The sequence below is a fragment of the Pelodiscus sinensis genome, chromosome 7 (assembly GCF_052426305.1).
Source record: "Pelodiscus sinensis isolate ZL-2025 chromosome 7, ASM5242630v1, whole genome shotgun sequence".
NCBI classification, from domain to species: domain Eukaryota; kingdom Metazoa; phylum Chordata; order Testudines; family Trionychidae; genus Pelodiscus; species Pelodiscus sinensis.
The window spans coordinates 15,092,111-15,115,962 of NC_143058.1; the positions used below are offsets into that span (position 1 = coordinate 15,092,111).

The 23,852-nt window shown below is 41.3% G+C and overlaps 1 protein-coding gene across 2 annotated transcripts in view; it reads left to right on the top strand.

The window, feature by feature from the left end:
* CCDC93 (CCC complex scaffolding subunit CCDC93) overlaps positions 1-23,852 on the top strand; it is a 107,494-nt gene that overhangs the window by 76,438 nt on the left and 7,204 nt on the right. For both annotated transcript variants that reach the window (XM_075933242.2, XM_075933244.2), the window contains 8 exons: positions 1,984-2,057; positions 3,092-3,173; positions 4,778-4,849; positions 5,626-5,697; positions 5,999-6,107; positions 8,203-8,285; positions 14,911-14,948; positions 16,799-16,883. In XM_075933242.2, the coding sequence (XP_075789357.1) occupies positions 1,984-2,057; positions 3,092-3,173; positions 4,778-4,849; positions 5,626-5,697; positions 5,999-6,107; positions 8,203-8,285; positions 14,911-14,948; positions 16,799-16,883 (615 nt within the window). The remainder of the gene's footprint in view (positions 1-1,983; positions 2,058-3,091; positions 3,174-4,777; positions 4,850-5,625; positions 5,698-5,998; positions 6,108-8,202; positions 8,286-14,910; positions 14,949-16,798; positions 16,884-23,852) is intronic.

The following is a 23,852-nucleotide window of genomic DNA, read 5'->3' on the forward strand; positions in this document are numbered from 1 at the left end:
ACACATGTAAAATTCATGTTAACAGCAGAAAATTCCTTTGTCTCTCTCATCACTGTACAAGAATATAGCACATTTATTGCTAGATTGCACCACTGAAGAGTAGTCATGGGAGGTGGTACAAGTTGTAGACACTTCTCCAATGAAACCTTTTCTAGGTTAGATGTAAAAGCTGGGACATTTATATCATTAATTTGTCCACTCTAATACCTTCTGATGTTCTAGTCCAGACCAAGCTGTTGTATTTCAGCATGTGCTCAGCTTGGTTGAGGTAAAGCTTTAGCTCCATTCTGATCTTTAAGTTGCTCAGCATAGCTTGTACAAAGGGTTATTCATCCACCTCATTGTTACTAGGGGCTAGTAATTTACCACTGACTTCTATTAGCTACTGTAGTAGTCAGGCATCACTGGTGGTGTCCTGACAGATCTCCTGCTCCTTCAGTTATAACTGTTCTGCTGTTTGAATTCATGTGTTTGCTCCCCCTGTAAAATGTGTTGACTCTACACATTTAGTCAACATAGCAGACTCCAAGAGTACCCCCCAAAGACCACAAAATCAGATAAGGAGTGAAGGCACCAGTCCAGGTTTATTGTAGACGAGGCGTGGTCCAAGCTTCCCTGGACCAAAGGGCCTACAGTTAGGCTAACACATGTATGCCCATTACAATGGATCAGTTCAGTCAGTGTCATGGAATTGACATTGCCCCCTAAGCTAAAGACAGTTCTTTGAGATTCACTTTTATACACAGGTACAAACAAGTTAAACATCATTCCTTATGTATCAGGTTGCCACCTTCTGTTGCTTAGTTACCACCTCTTACCTCGTGCAAGGAAGGTTCAGTTACTATCCATCATGCTATCAGTTTAGACCCAGTCTTGAACCTAGGGTCAATATGCCTTACGTTTGTGGAGAGGAGGTTGGTACTGAGATGTTTCTTAACGAAGTGTTACAACCCCTCTGGAATGTGTTTACAACCTGTGCTTAGTACCTCTTAGGTATGAGTGTTTCTGTAATATCAGCCCTGTTCTTGCATACTTCTGTGAGCAGCGCCTGCCTCTTGCTCACAGCTTCTCTTTGCTTTGTATTAGCGAAGTCTTGACCATTGTGCCAAGGTCTCATGCTGGGCTTATATATATATGGGCTTATGCCTTTGCAACTATAGTAAGATAGGGTCTAAGTACAACTCCTCACACACTAGTGCAACTTATTGAACCATTAAGAAGGGGAACTGTAGCAAAGACTTCCCTCATTGCTGTTTCTCCCTGACCACACCCTGCAGAGACAGATAAGTACGTTAGTAGCTCTGCTTACTGCTGTGTGCCTATACTTAAGGTTCAAGGAGACCATATAGATATGTAAGGCAGATTTTGATTCCTCTGTGTAGTGTATGTAGTCTTAATCACAGTTTTATGCTTACATAGGGGACTGTAAAAGTGCATTGGAAGAAGAAAGAACACAGAAGTCTTGCATCAGTTAGAATATTTCTGTTCTACAACCCTAGCCTGGTTTTAATTTTAAATAAGATTTTTTTAAACCTGATATATTGGACTTTCACATTTCATTCCCAGGCAAGGTTTTTATGACTGAATCATACGGCCTGAAAAAATGAAATATGACAGTTCTGCTTGTATGTAAATAGATTCCTGAATTAAGAAAGACAGGCACATTTGGTACAGTCGTAATATAGAATTAATTTAACCATCTCGCTGTGGAACAGGGATTCTACATGTTGATTTGGGAAGGCAAGGTAGAGGGCAAGTGCAGTGGTCAGTAAATTCATTATGTTTCCAGGACACTCACCTGGTAAGGGAAAGAAATCTTACTTGTTAATGATGGCTAAAAGAGAAAACATTCTAGGGAATTCTTAAAAGCTTTTATTTGAAGTAAACTTACCTCCTTGGCTTCATTATATAGGAAGATAGAGAAACATGAATCATTCTTTATGTGTAAATGTATTTACATGTTTTATTAATTGCATCCCTTAGGTTAAGAGTTACAGTGATAAGTTGGACAAGGAGCTGGCAGCATTAGAAACAGTGGAATCACAAGCAGATTCTAGGTATGTTTATTTATGTGACTTATAATCATTGGACACTGCTGGCTTTGGCAATGTAGCATTCAATACTTTTCTTATTCACCCTAAATGTATAATTAACATATGGCTATGAGGAATCTGTTTTTAGCTTAGTGGACAGCAGTTTTACAGTTAGACAAAAAAGAAAAGCATCTGACTTATTATGTAAGACTTACATTTTCTGTTTTGTTTTGTTCTGCAAAATGCCAACATAGTTAATTGACAATAGCCAATTTTAGAATGTCAAATAAATCTCAAACTTAAATGAATAATGTTGTTCCTAAATGAACAGTCCAATGAGTTGTGTATCTCAAATTGTTAAACTTCCATCTGCTTGATTTATGATACATGCGGCTGGCTTGTTTATTTTATCTTTAATACTCTTTTCCTCTTAATTAATAAATGGCTCATGTTGCTCCTTTTCTCTTGGACAACTTGAAATTCAAGAAGTTTGAAGATGTAGGATAAGTTATCGTTTAGAGTGCTATAAGGAAGAGGAGAGGATTTTTCAAAGTCATCAATTGAAATTAAGACCCCAGCGCCAAATGAAATTCAACAGAGTTTAGGAATGCCTATTTAAGCCTTTAAAATTTCCCCCAATATGAACACAGTCGGTAATAAAAAATGAAATTCTTCCTTTATTGCAGAAGTATAGATGATTACTGCAACCAGAAGGGCCAAGAGTGATTTGACAAGAGGATAAAGCATCCCTATCCCTTTATCTCCCTATTTAGAGCCCGAGTCTTGGGGGAGGGAGGGGAAACCCTATGCTATATACCAAATGGAGCTGCTTCTTATAAATAGAAGACTGGAGGGAAGCATCATGAAAGAATTACAGTCTGTGTACTACCAAGTCTTTGTTTTTCAACATGTCACCATGGTGATATTTGTGTTTATTTAATTTCTCAGTTGCATGGAAACATGTTTAAAATTGACCTTGTTCTAATAGCTTAGTTTTTCTTGTATTTAAATGTAGAAACTGAAAGAGTTAATGTAGTTTGCTGGGTCTTCTAATTTAGCATATTGCAGAACCTCCGAGCACTGGTGGCTATGAATGAAAATCTCAAAAGCCAAGAGCAAGAGTTCAGAGCACACTGTAGGGTAAGTGTGTGTCTCACTCTCTTTCTATCTTGCTACATAAAGATTGATCACAAATTGATAAATGTAAATGCCCACCTCCACTTGCCCTGTAGTCTGTTGATAATGTCAGATCCATTTTGAATAATGTCAACCCAGACCAGCTCTGGGTTAGCCAGTAGTGCTCACATTGGTCTTCCGATATGAATTAATAGATTGATTTTTGTATCCTTGCAAAGGGTATCTAAACTGTGGCAGAGAGAGAGAGTGTATGTGTGTCTATATCTATAGCTAGATGTATAAAAGTTTAGAGTGCATCTGTCTGTGAGTCCATTTTTTCCAAAACTCCTCCTAAATGGTAAGAGGTAGGACCACTAGGTTTTGGTATGCAGCTTCCTCTTATCCTAACTTAAAAAAAGGGCAGGGTTTTGCTGTGCCAGGACAACTGGCAGCCCCAAGAAAGGGACAATTTTCCATTACATGCAAAGGGAAGGGCAGCTTTCGGACGGACGCGATATAAGAGTGGCCACTGGGGACAGCAAGCCCGTAGTGGAGAGCTATATTCAGTGTGACCACTGAGAACAGCCATACCACCAAGGGCTGAGGTTCTGCCATCTTGCCTCCCAGCACACCCATGAGTAGCCCTCCTGCCTCAAACCCCTTCACTCCCTCCTGGTTCTTACCCACAGCGTCCGGAGGTAGGGAAAGAACAGGCTGAGGGTGGACTGGAGGGGTAGGTTGTAGGGGGTGGGGGAAAGAGAACAGGTCTTGGAGAGGACAGCCTGGGGAGAGGTGAGGGCTGGGCCTTAGGAAAGGGAGGAGAACAGGCCCTGGGTGGGATGGGGCGGGGAGGGAAAGAGAGAACAGGTCCTGGAGGGGGGTGGCCTGGGGAGAGGGGAGGGAGAAGAAAAAACACACTTCAGATGGGCTGGGGGGTGGGGGAAAGAGGACAGAACAGATCCCTTGTCCTTACCTCCTACACAAATTTGCCACATCCTCAAGGCCCCCTGCCCTCTGAATGTCCCAGGAAATGCCATGTAAGTCTGCTGGTGTAACCAAGGGTATGTTGGCAGAGGCATGTAAATTAGACATGCCGACATGGTCAGTGAAGCGGTGATTTAAATATCCCCCACTTCGTTAGAATAAAAACGGCCACCGCATTGTGCCGGCTCAGCTGTTTGTCGGCGCAAAGTGGCAGTCAAGACGGGGATCGGTTGGCAAGGAAAGCCTTTGCTGACGGATCCCTTATCCTCGATTTAAGGGATTTCCTTGCTGACCAATCCCCGTCTTGACTGCCGCTTTGCGCCGACAAACAGCTGAGCTGGCACAAAGTGGTGGCCATTTTTATTCTAATGAAGTGGGGGATATTTAAATCACCGCTTCGTTGACTATGTCTGTGTGTCTGATTTACATGCCTCTGTCGGCAGAGGCATGTAGTCTAGACATACCCATAATAAAGAGTATTAGCCTCCTTCACCACATGGCCCAGAATGCCATTTAATGTTACCAATACATGTATATCATACTGTCTGATGCATAAGTTATTAGAGAAATATGGATTTGGGTTTCCTTTGTCTTTTTTTGAGAGAGAGTAAATCTTATGTTTTTTTAAATGTTTGTTTTCAAAGGAAGAGATGGCACGTCTACAACAAAATATTGAGAGTTTGAAAGCTGAAGCAGAGGAAAATGGGGAAGAGAAGGTAAACAACAAATGTATCAAAAGATTTATTTTTAATTAGTACAAGTTGAACCTCTCGGTCCAGCACCATCAGGACCTGACCAGTGGCAAACCAGAGAATTTGTCACAGGAAGTCAGTATTGTCTAGCAGCATTACCAACGCTTCCATTGCTTACTGGGCTCTTAGAAGACATTTAGGGGTAAATTAGAGTTAAATAACAGCACAGAACACTGAGAGCCAGGACTAGTGGCTATAAACAAACTTTATGGGACTATGAGAAACTTAGTCACACTCATAATAAGTGGACATCCGGTTAACTAAAAACATGCCAGACTAGAGAGTTTCAACCTTATAATCATTGGGTAATTTTCTTTCTGTTTACCCGTATGTTGTTTCCCACCTGTCAATTGGAATTGATGCACACATTTACGATTTTTGCCTAACAGATTGACTATCATGCAGGTTCCAAGGTTCAGGAATAGCCTCATTACTCTTGCTCTGCTAATTAGTGAATATTAAAAGCACTGACATTGCCTCTCCCAGGAATTATGTATTTATCTGTATTTATTGAGGTACCTAATGTCCCCAATCAAGTATCAGGCTTTCATTATACTAGATGTGAAAAAGACAGTTCTATCACAAAGACCAAATCTAAAGAAAAAAAATAAGGTGAACAAAATAAAGAATCCAACTTATATATATTTTTAATTACTGATCACAAGCTTCCCTTTTTTTTAGATAATGCTTAAATTCTATTGTTTTGTCTACTAATCAAATTATCTTTGCTCAAATTTTAGGAACCGAGTAAGATTATAGATCAGCAATATAAAACTGAGAAAGATAAGCTTCAAAAGATCAGGCTACTGCTGGTAAGTTCAAAATGATTTTTTTGTTTGTTTTGGCAAACTTGGACAGAATTTTTGAAGTTTTCTTAGTTAAGCACTTAAATGTATGTCTACAAATGTTGAAAAAATTTACAAGCAGGTTCCTTTTATAATTAGTATCGTAAAGTAAATCTTGAGACTTAATTGAACTTAGTGAATATATTAATTCTCCTTTGTGCAGTTATTATTTTATTAGCTTACTTAGCAGGTTATTTCTAAATGTTGCTGCCTTTTATCCATTTAAAATGACAGCTGGGCCTTTTTTTCCTCCCTTTCTTTCATTCAGGCTCGAAGAAATAGAGAGATAGCTATTTTACAACGCAAAATTGATGAGGTACCCAGCAGAGCGGAGTTAACTCAGTATCAGAAGAGATTTATCGAACTCTATGGTCAGGGTATGTATATCAAGCAGGAATGTACTCCAGAAAGCTAACCACTGGAAGGAGAGTAATCATATTATAGGCTTATGGTGCATGACAACAGCACCTGCTAATTCTGCTCTATTTAAGGGTCATTGGATTTTCGCATATTATACTCCCTTTTCAAGGTTTTATGAACTAACTATAAAAATTCCCTTGAGGTTGAAACTTGATACACAAGATCACTGGAGTAATTGTTTTTTTGTTTGCAGTAGGTTCAGTCTTTTGGATCAATGATGAGTGTTTAGAAAGCCCTTTATCCATCATTTACAGGGAAAGAGTACATCAGACTCATGTTTTATTAATCATGGTTAACCTTGATTTACCATTTTTTGTATGGTGTGTCTGTGTGTTTTCTTTAAGTATGTGGTTCTGAATCAAATATTGTCAAGAAATTCGTAGTTAAGTCTGGCTCTTGAACACCTCATATCCTTTTTATTGCTGTAGGTTAGAGGCATTAAAACAATTGTCAGTGTTACAAATGTGCTGTGATAGCTAAGCAGACGTGCAAATCTAGTCTCAACATTTCTTCCCTGTTAATGTGTAACTCAGTAATATGGCCCAAATCTTTAGAAAAGTGTGTGCCCTGATAATGAAATTGGGCCTGCGAATAACTTATATGCTTCTAAATCTGGTCCTGTATTCGTGATATCGGGAAAGGAGGAACACATACTGTGCATCTGTTGGTATGTATATACTATACGCACTCTGTGTATGGTATGTACAGATATGAACAGTGTATAATCAGATGTATGTACAAACAGACTACATAATGTTACATGGACACTATTTTAAAACACCATTAAAGTTGTTTTGCCAAGAACTCAAAAATTAGGAAATGCTGGAATTAAGGTTGCCAATGCACTTTTAATTGGCTCCCTTGAGCATACACATTGTAGTAATATTTAATTAAATGATCACATACTTTTTTTTTGCACCGCAACCCTGCCTCATTCAGTCCACAAAATAGATGATGTTCATTTGGTTAGCAGATACTAAATACTTTTTCTCTTAATTGTTCAGTGTGTGGCCCCAGGACCTTTTTGCTGTACACTAGTCAAACCCTGCTAATAGATAGGCTTTTAATTTCCTCAGGGTCTTTCTATGGTGGTCATCATTGTAGTGTCTAAGAGTTTGATAAATATTCATGAACTTATTTTCACAACATCCCTGTGAAATGAGACAATATTAGTCCCATTTTATGTTTTACAGATGGATGCTGAGGCACAAAGTGATTAAGGTCAAATGTCCACTAATTTTTGTGTGTGTAGTTTGAGAGAGATTCCCTTCTTCCCCCAAAACCTGAAATTTCAGAATGCACATCGTTATATAGTATACAGTATGTCCAAACCTAGACTGGAGCATTATCTTTGTAGATGGAATCTTTGGAGAATTAAACTGTGAAACTTCTTTAGGATCCAAAATAAAGCTCTGTAATTTGAAAGCTTCTCTCTTGCACCAACAGAGGCTGATCCAATAGGGGATATTACCACATGCATCTTATCTCAGTCATTTACTCTGTATATTTTCCCAAGTCAGAAGAGGTGTTCCCCAATTCCTTCATCCTGGTGACAGACACTGTTCTTATTTAAATTAATAAGTTCTTGAATACCATACCTCTCCTTTATGTACTCCTCACTAATTCCCTATATGCACTCTGTGATGAAATCTGTGTACCAGAGTGTGCCTTTCACACCCTAACTTACGGGACATTAACTTCTCCGTGTAGACAAGCTCTTTGACTCCATAGAAAAGCAAACCAGGCCATATGCTGTACACCTACATCACTGGAATTACTTCCAACTCCTCTCATCCCCTTTTTGAGAAGATTATAAAAAAGACTAGTTAGTTCTGCATTCTGATACTCATGAAATCTCCCAATACCACAGAGGATTGTTAGCACTGCATTAAAATATTGAACTGCAGGAAAACTATTTCATTGAGGATTTTTAAATAATTTAATCAAAATAGTTCTGTGTTCTATATTATGTAAACAATACATCTCTTTAAATGTATTGGAGAGGGGAATGTCCCTTATGCTCATTCATGGCTCTATTATTTTTCTTTTCAGTGTCAGCAACTCACAAAGAAACAAAGCAGTTCTTTACCCTCTATAACACATTGGATGATAAGAAGGTATATTTGGAAAAAGAGGTAAGAACATGTTTTTAAATGTTTAGCCCATGAAAGGAAAATAGAATACTGTGGAGTTTCTGTTTAAGACCCTGGACTAGGATTTATCTATCCAAGATATAATTACCTTGAAAGGTCAAAACAGAAGAAATTGACTTGGGTCTAAAACTCTTTTTACTAAAAGGCTTGTCAAAATCTTTGTTTTGTTTTAATGCTGTTGAGGAAGATTTCTGCTTGTGCATTTTGTGTGTATGTGTATATTTTTAACACAAAAGCCAACATCAGAAATAGATATCTAAATTTTTCAATTTAGGCTAAAAAATAAAATTAGGATACTAACACATATAACTTACATTTTGGCTTCACAAAATCAGATTAACCTGAGGATGAACTGTCCAGTGTCTGTTTAGGACCCAGTGCTACAGCCAGCGACTTCACATGCCAAAGTCAAATTCACATAGTTATCAGCAGGGTCAAGTCAATAGCAAAACTCATTGACTTCAGTAGGGCCAGGACATTGCTGTATGCAAAGTTCATTCAGTATCATCAACACTTCCTTGAACTGGCAATCGAGGAAAACTGAACTTTTTTGCAGACTTACTGAACTTCTTTGTTTCACATGTGGGAGAAGCCACCAAAGCCGCCTTCTGATTTTGCTATAATGACCTAAATGAAGTAAGACTACACATTTATCTTTGAGATGGCTGCAGTACTGAAGTATGCCGTGCTCATGATACTATGGAATGTTCTATTGTAATGCAAATGTTGTAGCTTGTGGGTGCTACATTTCAGGTGCTGGTACGCCTTGTGCCTTCTCTCTGAGATTTATATAGCAGTGTCCGCATGGGCCGCACATGCGCGGTGCCTGCGTCTCACACAGACGGTGCCTTAATAGCTCACATGTTCAGCTCATCTCCTTGGTGTTCCTTCTTTTGCCGTCACCTTCCTGACATGGAGCTCAGCAGTGTCATTCAGTTTTTCACTCTTGAATAATTATAGAATCAAGGGCAGTTACAGTTATTTTACTTATCAGTTTGGTTACTGTAGTTAGTTGTAGGCAAAAGTTTTATTTCTTTCCCCTTTCGGGGGAGGGAGGTAATGTCTTCCCTACTGTTTTCCCTGAGTTAGATAGTTTTCATTTATGCATGGCTCCCCAGGTTCTAAGAGGTGCACTTCATGCAGCGATGCCATTCTCATCTCTGACAGACATTTTCAATGTATCTGCTGCTTGGGGGAATTCCTGTGTTCCCCAGAAAAGTGTCCATTGCAGTAAACTCAGTGAGGGCAGAAAAGGACAGGGACCTGAAATCTTAAGCTAATTCCCTTAGAGAAATTGCTCAAGCTGAACTCTGACCCAGGCCTGGAATCCTCTGTGCTACAGAGCCCAACCAGGTCCAAAAAGGATGAAAAAAACCCAACACCCGCTGCTTCACCTCATAGCAATCAGTCTGCCTTGAAATGCTTTGCAAGATGTTTGGTGCCATCTGTGCTGCCTGCAGTGCAGCTTATGTGATGTTTCTAGGCATCTCTGGCACTTATGCTCCAGCTACAACCGGTGCACATAGTTTCAGTACCAAGGCTAATGGCCTGAAGTTGCTTGCCTTTTCGACTGTGGCACTGCCACAACCTCTCTGCCTCTTTAGGTACATCAGCCTCTGCCACATATGGCTGTTATCACAGCCTCAGCACATACTACTCACTTATTGCTTAGTTCATGGCACCACGTCACATCTCCGCTTCCCCACACCATCATGGCAGTTAGTGGGGAAGTACAAATTTGCAGTACAAATTGGCACCGCCTATCTTGGCACCGCAGTTCACCCACAACAGAAATCTGCTTGTCTCGCAAATCCCTGACTTGCTGCTACTCAGCATTGATATTTCACTGGAACAGTCAGCAGCACCCTGACAGTTATCCCGTTCCACCTCACTTTTCAAATAATGAGGAGGAGGATATAGAGAGTAGCGATGTTAACTATTAGGTATTTGTATAAACGTGTAACCGCTGGAAATGTTAGCGGTTATATGTTTATATGAGGGGAGGAGGGACAGGTAGGAGCATAAGCTCGTAGGTTAACCTTCATGGTTGCACGCAAGGCCCTGTCACCCTGCACTTCTGTCTCTGTATCAGAGGGAACAGGCAGGAGCTGATGTTTGTGGGGAGCCGGCTTTTAAGCAGGCTCCCCATGAGCACCGGCTCCTTGGAAGTTGCCTACCTCTGGATAGAGGGGCAGCAATGTAGGTGCGGGGAGACAGGCAGTATGTGTGGGGAGCCAACTTCCACGGAGCTGCATGCTTCTCTCTGCACTGCTTCTTCTGTATCAGGCAGGAGAGGTGCAGGCGGGAGCTGGTGTTCATGAGAAGCCAGTTTTTAAGCCAGCTCCCCCCACATACCAATTCCTATGGAACCACTTGTCCCCCTTTGCTGTTGCTTCTGATACAGAGGCAGCAGTGCAGCAGGGAGAAGTGCAGGTGGCTCTTCCAGAGTTGGTACATATGGGAAGCCTGCTTAAAATTTCAGCAGTTACATGTTTACCAAAAATATCCACATTTTAACATCCCTAATGAAAACCAGCAATGATATATTTCCTGTATTAATAATTATGACATGATCTAGAAATGTTATTTTATGAAGGATATCGACAGTGCATTTATCATTGAGTATTTTCTGTTTTTCTCAAATGTATTCAACATATTATTTACATAAGATCAGCCAGACAAAATGTTCACTGCAGCATAGGTGCAGCTTATTTCTTGGTCTGATAAAATTGTCATTAAGATTTTGTCTTCCTCAAAAGCTTGTAAAACATTATCTCTTGGTGAGATGTGATGCTAAATGTTACTAGATAAAGGATTGAGTCAGCTGTATATATTCATGCTGCTTATAATAATCTGTGTTGTATATATTACATGTGTACTGTATTGGCAAAACATCTGAACATAGTCCCCATGACATGAAAATTATGAGTCTAGTGCTAACGCTTAGTCTGTTTAGGAGAGGGGGAAAAGATAATATTACACCACTATAATGCTGGGCTATAAATATTTATTTAATATGTTCTAGAAAAGTATTACCAAATGTCTTGCCTTTATCTGTTTGTATTATATCAATTTCTTTGTCTGAATGATTGTGTTTTGTGCTATTCTAAATTAACAGACATTTTGCAGATCACGTACTCTTTATTTAGCATGGCATATTGCTCTAATGTCCTCTGTGGATTAGACTTTACCACAGATTTTTGTAACATTTACTGAGGGTACAGGCATACAAACTAATCTATTTTCACTGATTGCTTCTGAAATAGATGTGGCCCTATTAAAGACAGAGGTGGCAGATTCAGACCAGAAATGCTTGATTGTTCATTAAAGTATAGCAAATAGTCTCTTTTCTTTTAAAAAAATTGAAATGAAACCTGGAGTAGTTTTGCCCAAAATAATTCAATACATAATTAAGTACAAACTCTGAGAATTGTTTTACTTTTATCCTAACTATATATTTATGAATGTAATTTTAAAATTAAGCCACAACTTATATCAAGGATTTCTGATGGCTTATGCTTATTTCTAATTATCTCTTCTGAAATAAGAAAAAGTTGATTTTTTTATATCAATGTACAGTGTGGTTTCAGTTTTCTTGTGCTGATTTTAGTTTAAAAATCAGGCTTTAATGAACAGATGTTTTGTGTTGGTATCACGCAAACCAAATGTCTCTTCATCATTTTGGGTCTTGGTTTCCTTAAGATTCTTTGGAAGATATTTCTTGTTACAAAAAAGAAACAAAAAATCTAGAAGTAGTCTGTGTACATTACTATTTTGTAATTAATGTAGAATAATTCATTACTGGGATGGATTTGTGACATCAAAGGTATCTGTGCTCACACAGTTGATTTTTACAAATTTGTATAGCATTAATTTTTAAAATGCTGTAACTGCTGGGAACCCACTTTCAGATTATTACATTTTTCTACTGACTTTAGATGTGAAATGTAACTCTATAGCTCTCTGTTAGGGACACAAAATACTGCTTTTTTATTTGCAAGATTTTTGATAGGGTACATTAATATAAGTTATGTGACCACATGGCCCATCCTTAAGGATGTTTTACTTTAGTAGTATTTGACAGAAGTAAACAGAGATGTTCCAAAGTTAGATACAGTAACTAAAATAGTATACACAATGAAAATGAAGTGGAATTGGTTGAAAAATGTTTTTTCCCTCCTGTTATACATTGGGACAAAAGTGAGACACTTTGAACTTTTTCAACAAAAAATGAAGTAGAGTGAGAAAGGCACATATAGATTCGTTCTCTAGAATAACCATTATTGTAGTTATTAAGGCATTCATGTGGGAGATTTAGGTTCAAGTCCTTGTGCAGCCTGATTCAGACAGTGATATGACCCGGCATCTTCCATATCCAAGGTGAATACCCGAATCATCAGGCAATTTGTGTTTTTTAGGGAGGGTGCCTCTCTTTTGCTTTAATTTTCAATAGGAATTCTATCCTAGACCTGAGAAACTTTTCCCAACAAATAGTTTGTTGAAACTGGCATATTCTTGCAGAAAGTTGGGTGGGAACTTGTTTTTGTGTGCGGTTTTTTTTATTGTTTGTTTTGGTTTTGTGGTGGAGTTTTTGTTTTAATTTGGTGAGAAAATCCATTGGTCAAAACAACAGTTTTAACAAAAAAAGGTCTGATCTATGGCTAGTATTCTTGACCTTTAAATAGTAAGAACAGGATTTCTGCACCCTAATAATACACTTTGGATTCTTCATTTTAAATCTGTTGGGTCTTGATTTGGCAAACTCTTACATGCAGTGTGCTTATCACTGTTCCAATGGGGGTATGTGTATTAGAAAGTGCTAAGTACAGTATTGTTTGCAGAATAGAATTCTTACAGTATAGAGCAGGGCTGCTCAACAGGCGGCCCACAGGCAGCGTGCGGCCTGTTCGTTTGCGTCTCATGGTGCGGTTTGGATTTACGCCAGGATCAACACACGGTTCATGGGTGGGATCCTTTGAATATGGCCTCCACTGGGAACACGCTCCACAACAGCAAGGAATCTCCCAGGGGTGGGGTTCATTGAAAGATAGAAGTGGACAGGCTTGCTAGAACAGACAGGTACAGAGTGTCGGCATTTCTAGCCCCCAGGGAGTAAGTACCGGGAGCACCTGGGCATTGTGGGAAGTGCTGGCTGCTTAGCCATGAGGGCAGAGCCTGAAAGGTGCTGACTGGCTGACACTGGCAACGTTTGGGTCTGGCACAGCAGCCAGGCAGCCCTGCCTCCATCTCGCACGGAGCAACAGACTACCGCGTAGGAACATCATCTCTGCTGGGAATCCAGGATGGGGCTCCTGGTTACCTGTACTTTTTTGCCTCTTGTTTCCAGCCTGACTCGCTCAGCTCCCTGCCGACTGCAGGTTGGAGTACACTGGCTTGGAAACTTTTTTTTTTTTATACAGTAAAATCACTCCAAGAAGCACACAAGCTAAACTCCCAAAACACTGGTATACAATTAAGAAGCATTAAAAATGGAAACATTGTTAAAACTGTGAAGCCAAAACAAAAAAGTAATCAATATAATGGACTTCTGCTGATATGTGTTTTCGTAGTTAAATTCCTGGACTGTTCTTACTCATTAAAAGTGTCATCATATGGGTGGAAATCGGATAAATATCGCATTTTATTAATATCAGCAGAACTGACTTAAATGGGGCTGGCGTGTTGTCATCATACCTTAGTCTTTGTATTCATGCCTGTCAATGTGAAAAGCAATTTGCATATATATTTGCATGCAACCACACTTAAGTTGTGGCCCTCAGCATGAGCTGTGAGTATCATTGTGGCCCCTGAAGCTTCCAAAGTTGAGTAGCCCTGGTATAGAGGATACATTTTGAAACATTCATCTTCAAAAGGCAAACCCAAATACTGGAGAATCTGGAGAATAATTTATTGGAGAGAATAATAAGATTTGCAAGCAAATCTTAATTAGTTTGTTGTATAAAAGAGCTGTTAGGCATAGGCCTGCAAAGGGCTTTTAAATGTGTGTTAATTAAACCAATAATTAGGGAGGATGTTTTTAGAGGTACAAATCACAGGTGCCTAATTCTGAAAGTCAATTTGCCTAAGTGGTGTTTGTGCCAAGTAGTTGCCAGGTCCAAGTTTTTTTTTTTTTCACAAGGAAACTAATTCTTTAATACACACTTTCTCTAAAATAACTAGTAGCCCAATTAAGGCATTCTTGTGGGATATTCAGGTTCAAGTCCTTGCTCTTCCTGATTCAGACCAGTTATATGAACCGGCATCTCCCATATTTATTTGACTGTGCTTAATTTACTACAAAAGACATTTGCTCCATTTCAAGGCCTGCAAGCACAGTTTGGCTTCCATTAGTCAAACAGGATCCTTAACCCTGCCTGTGCTAACCGGAGTGAAAAACAGTAAAATTATTTTTGTTGCTAAAGTAGGCTGATTGTAACTCTCTCAATACATGCAGACAGTATCATGTACTACTCTGAAAAACAAGAAGATCGCATTTTTATGCAGCTGAATTTTTGAGCTGAATCACATTTTAAAGTAACTGCAAATCTATGTTGGTGTTGAAGAGGAGATTATACCTTTTGAGCTATGTGTTTTTTGTCTTCACTAGGTTAACTTGCTGAACTCAATTCATGATAATTTCCAACAGTAAGTAACCTGAGTTACTAGCTTTTGGTATCTACTCATACATGTATAGTTGGTTAGCAAAATTAGGGTAGAAATTATTCAAGAATATTTGCAGAAACTTTTCTGATTCTTCTTTAAATTTTATATGTTCCGAAATTTTGTGGTCAGTTCTGAGTAAGATCCCGGTACATTTTTTGTAATTTTTGCTAGCTGTATGCTATAACTTGGCATACCTGAAGTAATATAATTACTTATGAACATATGGGATCTACGTGTTAGTACTTTGATCTTGCTACTGTATTGTTTTAAATTATGCTAAAATTGCTCTGATTACACTTCTTCGTGCTTCTAACTTACTGGAACATTTAAAAACCTTGTTTGACATATTTGTCAGGTTGGGCTTGTGTTACATGAAAATAACTATGGACTCAACATATTTCTTAACTGACTTAGCTATATGTTTGCATTGGCCTAGAGTTGCTATTACAAACCTCTTTTTAAAAAGTGATGATTGGATCACTGAAGTCTCAATGAAATCTTGGCCACTCACATCCAGGTAGCCAGGGTTTCATCCTTGGTCTTAACAGCCTGTTGAGCCATCTTCCAGTGCGAATTTTTACAGATAATACAGTGTTATCCCGCATGCTTGGGGATTAGGGTGTTCCAGTTACCTAAAAATTCCGGTTATCTGAGGGTCCCTTTTCGGAGCTGTGACTCCCACGCCGCAGGGGCCGCCAGCTTCCCAGCCCAGCTGGCCAGATCATAGCAGCATGCCATGAGGCTGCGTCCAGCCTTGCACTAGCCAGATAAAAGCACCGGGCTGCACCAAGCCTCTAGGAAATTTGCCGTCTTCTAAAGTTTTCCGGATAGTTAAGTTCTGGTTAGTTTATGTTTTACTGTACTTCTATCTTTGTTTAATAAAATGAAGAATGAGGGAGAAATTAGGGTGCTTAGAAATATTTAACTACTATTCTCTTGTTACTAACAGCTTGATATTTTAGTCCATGACCTATTTTGTTAATCACAATGCAGTCATGACTTTTTAAAATTTCCTATGAAAAAGTAAACCTTTATTTTTGTTACCTGTGAACACCTTGAATCAACTGACCATGTGCTTGCCATGACAAGCAACCACCCCAAACTATTACATTTTCACTTAATTGTAATAAACACAGTAAATATATGAGATGAATTCCACTACAATAGAGTACAGAGATCTGCTTTGTTCAGTGATGAGATCTTCTGTGTAGTACACTGTAATCAATGAGAAGTTATACTCTTGACAGTTCACTTGGGCAGTTTATATTTAAAGATAAAGTGGTCATCTACGATTAGTAGTTTTATAGTTAAGAATAGAATGAAATAACATTCATTGTACTTTACACCAAAATAATGTGTTAAAAAAATGCAAATTATAACCACTAAAATAAAACTCTGTTTACAGTTCTGACTGACATTCCAGTCGTGTAATCCATTCCTACTTTCACATAGGGTATTATTTTTAAAACATTTACTTTGAAACCATTTTTTTTGGTCTACTAATAGTTATTATCACATTACAAAACACTAGCAAAGGGAATAATCGTGCACAAAGCAAAGAGATGAACTGGGTGATCTAATAGAGTTTGGGGATATATCACAGTGAGCTATGTCAATTTACAGCATCTGGCCTTTTATCTTGGATTGTCTGCATCTACTTTTTGTGCCTTTATATATACTCTGCAGAAAGAACACCTATACTTTTAAGATCAACCGTATATTGCTTAGATCTATTTTAAGAGTTGTACATGCAGGATAGATAAAAATTCTGGAGGAAACTCCTTTTTTGTCCAGCTCCCTCCCCTCTAAATCGGTATTCATTTTTATTCCAGAGCAATGGCCTCTTCGGGTGCTCGTGAGCAGTTTCTGCGGCAGATGGAGCAGATTGTGGAAGGAATTAAACAGAATAGAATGAAGGTTAGACTGTTCTTTGTAGTTTTCTTTGGCAGAAGCTTAGAATTATTTCAGACAAGCATGGATGGCTTAAAAAAATTGTTTGATGAGGTGCAATTAAACAACTAACAGGTTTCCTCATATCATTTTTTTTTCTGATCCCTAAATAAGAGCCTGTATCTAAAATTGTACTGAATAAACCAGAATGGTGGCTTTTTTACCAGCAGTTCTCTCACCCCAGGACAGATTGCATCACTTAATTTAGATTTTGGTGTTACAATATAGATCAGTCATTGGACTCATAGCCTGATTCAGTACCACTGAAGTTGGATATTTGGTCTTTGGTGTCCACCGTAGTGAAGTCTGCCCCTAAATAAATTGTTGTCATCCACATTTCTCCAGTCCCTTTAAGGTTGTTTGTCAGTGACATCAGCAGCAAAGCTGAAACTGAAGAAATCATAGATAGCCTTGAGCTCTGGATGATGGTCTCAAGTATATTTTGAAGTAGCTTGTTCCTGTGTAAATATAATTATTGCCATTTGGGTGTCTTTTTTTATTTACTTTTTCTTTGCTTTATTCCTTTCACCTAAAAAAATGTATTCCTGATGCCCACAAATCATGTTGTAACAGTTGTTGGTTTTAGCCTAGGTAATGACACTGTCTACCGATTCTAGTGGTTAAACCCACTGAGATTCCCTAGTCTTAAGAACTAAAAATCATGTGTGAAGTTAGGATTGTAATTACATTGTTTTTTATTTGAAATATGATGCATGGTAGAGTATCCAAGACACTCAGGGTATGTATACACTACAGAGGTTTTTTTTTTTGGAAAAACGGACGTTTTTCTGAAAAAAAACTCCAGTTATGTCCACACTGCAATTGCATTCTTCTGAGAAAAAAATTGAAAGAACAGAGGGGTTTTTCTGACATTGGTAAACCTTTTCTAGGAGGAAGAAGTCTTTTCCCAAAAGAGTTCTTTCGGAAAAAGGTGTGTGGGGACAGGGAAGAGGGAGTTCTTTCAAAAGAAGAGGAAAGAGGAAAAAGCACAGGTGCCCTGCTGGCTACTCCCTCCAAAGTAATCACAGCTTAAATGTGATAGTGTCCACACTGAATGGATGCTATCTTTCGAAAAAGCAGATCGCTTTTTCAGTGCGCTTTTGCTGTGTAGATTTTCTCTTTCAGAGGAAGTTTTTCCAGAAGATCTCTTTCAGAAAAGCTTCTTCCGAAAGAAGCCTGCAGTTTAGACATAGCCTAAGACAGGGGTGGACAATTTTTGATAGGGGGGGTCACTCCAAGATTTTGGAAAGTGGTTGAGGACTGCATTCTTCCATTATATTAATGGAGGAAGTGTGGGGTCAGGGATGGAGGTTTGGTGCAGAAGGGAGCTTGGGGTAAGGGATTGGGGTGCAGGAAGGAAAGTGGGATCTGGGAGGGAGTTTGGGTGAAGAGGCGGTTGTGACCCGGGACACTGGACTGGCCAGCTACTCATTATATGATTTAAAGTAAAATAAATTCATAGAAGTGGCTAAGTGGACAAATAAGGGCCTGAAGGTTTCTGACCACTGAGAGCTTTTTGCATATTTGTATACAGGAGGTGGGGGGCAGAGGGTTTGGATACGTGGAGAAGGGGCGAGGAGCTGGAATGGCAGAGGCAGGCTCTAGCCAGGAGACTTACCTGACTGACTCCCGGCCAGCAGCCAAGCACATTTCTCAGGCAGCCAGGGAGCCTGCCAACCTCTGAGTGGTGCTTCATAGATTCCTGTTGTTCAAACAGGCAGCTCCCATTGGCTGGTTTCTAGCCAGAAACCAACCAATGGGATTGTGCTGGATACGGGGATAGTGCCTGAAGTCTTCCGCCCTCCCCCTCCCCCCCCGGGTTCAAAGGTTAAAAACAAAAAAAAAAAACCCAGCAGCTGCTTTTCTGAGTGGGTGGGGTGTAGCAAGCAGGGTGCCTATCTAGGGCTCCCCGCAGTGTCTGTGGGCTGAATCCAGTGGCTTGGCAATTTGGATGCGGCCCATGGGATGTGTTTTGCCCAGGCCTGCACTAAGAGCAAGAGTCACATATTGAGTGTTACAGATTCTCCATGACGTTTTCTTTTTATGAGCTCCATAATCACACAGGAACTTCCAGATATTAATATGATGAAACATATATAGAGAGAGAGAGAGAATATGGATACAATGGAATTTAGTTTAGCATGAAGCTCTTCTGGAAAAATGGAGAAATTATAATTAGCCACTATCCTGGACGAGATAAGTATGTCAGTACTTGAAAATTTGCAGTGAACTGTCTGTCTCCAATTATTCAGGCATTTTGTTTTTAATAGAATGGGCGAATTCTGCATAGCATAAATGGTAGTGTGATTGGATATTTGCTATGGTTTATGTTTTCAGTAGCAAGCCCATTGACATAATTTGATTTTGTGGCACTTCTTGAGATTATGGAAATATTTCAGAGCAGCATATTTTTCACTCATAAAAATGACAATAATTTTGCCTGTTTGTTTTGGAAGGCTGACAAACTCTTTAATGACACACAATTGCTGCAGTGAGAACCCCAGAAAACTCTAAAAATGACAACAATTGTTCAAAGTTGTTGTTCTTACTCCCCCTCTACTACTCCACATTGTTTTTAATAGATGGCAGCTGTGAAAATCAAAGGGCTTTTGTGGGAGAGGGAAAGGTAGCCATATTGATATCTCTTGTACTTCTTCCTCCATCTATTATGAACGATCCCTGGCTTCTAAGACCATGCAAGCCCCTACTGTTTGTTTCCACTTACGGGGAAAAAAAAGTTTGGCCATTTACTTACCCAGAGAAACAGATGTAGACTCAGATGACTGTCACTGGTTGGTGACAATACAAAATTTTCAGCCACTGTGTAAGAGAAGGCTGTGAGGTCTCAGACCTGCTTCATTGAAGGCAGAGGTAGTGTTGCCATTGAAGCCATTGTGAGTAGATAAGGTCCTGAGAGAACTCATTCTCTCTCCTTAGGTTGCCACCTTGACAGCTGCCTCTTAGCCTCATGGAAAATAGCAAACAAATATGGTTTTATGAGACTGTGGCTTAACCTGGAGTCTCTATAACTTGAAGTCTTTAAATCATGATTTGAGGCTTTAGTAACTTAGAGGATTTAGCCCTATTACAGTAGTGGATGATGGTCTGTGTGCAGGAGGGAAGACTAGAGGATAATAGTTCCTTCTGACCTTAGAGTCTGAGTCAGTGAGAACTCATATTGTCAGTAAAGAGACACAAAAATGGCCTGTTGTTCAAGGAGTAGTTTAGAGCTGTGGTTCTCAAATTTTCTGGTCCGCTCAACACATTTCTGTGGACCACCAGCCATAATGACAAAATAATGCAGGAGCAGGCTGAAGGTGGGGATCTAGGCAGGAGGAAGAGTTCAGGAGCGGGAGAGGAGTGAGGCTGTGGAAGGTCTGGGCATGATGGGAAGGGTGCTTACCTGTCTCAGTGTCCCCCTGCCGCTGCTGGATTCCAGCCAGTGGGAGCAGTGGGGGGAAGCGTCCAGGTGAGTGGGGTTACCAGGTAGTTTCAGAAAAAATACCAGACACACTTGATGGGGGGGGGGGGGGGGAGGAAGGACCAGCCGGGAGGGGGCAGGATGGGAAGCATGGTTGGTGGGGGCAGTAGGGCTGGCCGGGAGGGATTGGGGGGGGGGGGGTCAGCCGGCGGGAAACAGGGCTTGTCACGGGAGGATGGGGTGGGGCAGCAGGGCTGGCCGGGGGAGATGGGGAGGAGGAGAACTGGCAGGAAGCAGGGCTGTCTGGGAGGGGGCCGGGGGGAGCGGAGCTGGCTGGGGGGAGAGCAGGAGGGAAACAATCAGCTGGCGGGGAGTGGGACTGACTCGGGCACATGCAGATCCCAGGGCGCTGCCCGTCCTGCACACGGTCCTGACAAAGCATGAGCAAGTCCGGCTACAGCTCCACAACGTGCTTGAACAGCTCTCAGGAGCACGGACAGGGCTTCTCCTCCTCCCTGAGTAGTCACTCCTACATCAGATGCAACCAGTCTCGCCCAGCACCAATCGCGCCCCACCTCCCAGCCACTCCCCCCCGCCCGCGCCAGGCTTCCGTCGGGCGCCCAGCTGGAAAACCAGAAAATACCGGACATTGCACATGTCCAGTATTTTCTCAAATTTTAACTGGACAGAGGGCTCAAAAACCAGACTGTCCGGATGAATACCAGATCCCTGGCAACCCTACTTGAAGTGAGAGGTTTCCTGCACTGCCGTTCCCCCAGCTGGAGAGAGGAGTCGTCACTTCTTCCTCCCACAAGCCGGCTCTGACCTGTGAGGCTCGGGGTCGTCCTCCTCCCACCCCCACACACACAGTGGGAAACCAGTCCTTGTGCTACAACCTTGTGGGGGAGGGGAGCAGGGCAAGACAGTCATAAGAACATAAGAACGGCCGTACTGGGTCAGACCAAAGGTTCATCTAGCCCAGTATCCTGTCTGCCAACAGTAGCCAGCACCAGGTGCCCCAGAGAGGGTGGACTGAAGACAATGATGAAGCGATTTGTCTCCTGTCATCCCTCTCCAGCCTCTGACAAACAGAGGCAAAGAACACCATTTTATCCCCTGGCTAATAGCCTTTTATGGACCTAACCTCAATGAAATTACAGGCAGTCCCCGGGTTACATACAAGATAGGGACTGTAGGTTTGTTCTTAAGTTGAATCTGTATGTAAGTCGGAACTGGGGTCCAGATTCAGCCGCTGCTGAAACTGATCAGTTTCAACAGCGGCTGAATCTGGACGCCAGTTCTGACTTACATACAGATTCAACTTAAGAACCCCAGGCATCCCCAAGTCAGCTGCTGCTGAAACTGATCAGCGGCTGATTCCAGGAAGCCCGGGGCAGGGGCTTCCTGTAGTCAGCCACTGGTCAGTTTCAGCAGCGGCTGACTTGGGGACGCCTGGGGCAGAGCAGCTGGGGTGCTGCTGGGTTGGTCCAGTAGCGCCACCGCTCCTCGACGCTACTGGACCAACCCAGCAGCACCCCAGCTGCTCTGCCCCACGTGTCCTGATTCAGCCGCTGCTGAAACTGATCAGCAGCGGCTGAATCAGGACTCCTGGGGCAGAGCAGCTGGGGTGCTGCCAGGTTGGTCCAGTAGCACCAAGGAACGGTGCTGTGGGACCAACCGGCAGCGCCCCACCTGCTCTACCACAGGCCTGGGGCTTTGCTCCACGTCTCCCTGGTTTGCTGGGGGGGGGGGCCACTAGCTGCGCCCCCCCCCCCCAGAAGACCAGGGACACGGGGAGCAAAGCCGCAGCGGCGGCGGCAGGGTGCAGCGCCTCAGAGGCTTTGCCAGAGCAAAGCCTCAGAGGCGCGGGACCCCTCTGCCTCCCCGGCTTTGCTCCAGGTGTCCCTGGTCTGCTGGAGACGGTCCCCAGCAGACCAGGGGCACCCGGTGCAGCTTTTCTCGCCCTGGAGGTCGAAGTAGCGGGACCGCTGCCCTCTGGGCAGTCCTGCTGTCTGCGAGCTCCGGGGCGAGAGAGCCCCGTTCGTAAGTGCGGATCCGACATAAGTCGGATCCGCGTAACTCGGGGACTGCCTGTATCTATCTTCTCTTTAAACTCTATTATAGTCCTAGCCTTCACAGCCTCCTCTGGCAAGGAGTTCCACAGGTTGACTACACTGTGTGAAGAAGAACTTTCTTTTATTAGTTTTAAACCTGCTACCCATTAATTTAATTTGATGTCGTCTAGTTCTTCTATTTAGGGAACTAATAAATAACTTTTCTTTATCTGCCCTCTCCACACCACTCATGATTTTACATCATATCCCCCCTCAGTCTCCTCTTTTCTAAACTGAAAAGTCCCGGTCGCTTTAACCTCTCCTCATGAGACCCGTTCCAAACCCCTAATCATTTTAGTTGCCCTTTTCTGAACCCTTTCCAAGGTCAAAATATCTTTTCTGAGGTGAGGAGACCACATCTGTACACAGTGTTCAAGATGTGCGTGTACTATAGTTTTATGCAGGAGCAGTAAGATATTCTGGGTCTTATTTTCTATCCCTTTCTTAATAATTGATAGCATCCTATTTGCCTTTTTGACCGCCGCTGCACACTGTGTGGAAGTTTTCAGAGAACTGTCCACAATAACGCCAAGATCTCTTTCCTGATTTGTCGTAGCCAAATTATACCCCGTCATACTGTACGTATAGTTGGGGTTATTTTTCCCCATGTGCATTACTTTACACTTATCCACATTAAATTTCATTTGCCTTTTTGTTGCCCAATCACTCACTTGGTGAGATCTTCTTGGAATCCCTTACAGTCTGCTTCTGTGTTGACTATCCTAAACAGTTTGGTATCATCTGCAAACTTAACCACTTCACTGCTTACCCCTTTCTCCAGATCATTTATGAATAAGTTAAACAGGATTGGTCCCAGGACTGACCCTTGGGAGACACCGCTAGTTACCCTTCTCCATTCTGAAAATTTACCATTTATTCCTACCCTTTGTTTCCTGTCTTTTAACCAGTTCTCAGTCCAAGAAAGGACCTTCCCTCTTATCCCCTGGCCATGTAATTTACACAAGAGCCTTTGGTGAGGGACCTTGTCAAATGCTTTCTGAAAATCCAAGTATACTATATCTACTGGATCCCCCTTGTCCGCATGTTTGTTAACCCCTTCAAAGAACTCCAATAGATTAGTAAGACAGGATTTCCCTTTACAGAAACCATGTTGACTTTTGTCCAACAAATTATGTTCTTCTACGTGCTTCACAATTTTATTCTTTACTATTGTTTCGACTAATTTGCCCGGTACTAAAGTTAGACTTACCGGTCTATAATTGCCCGGATCGCCTCTAGAGCCCTTTTTAAATATTGGTGTCACGTTGGCTACTTTCCAGTCATTAGGTATGGAAGCCGATTTAAGGGATAGGTTACAAACCACAGATAATAGTTGAGCAATTTCCCATTTGAGTTCTTTTAGAACCCTTGGATGAATATCATCCGGTCCTGGAGATTTGT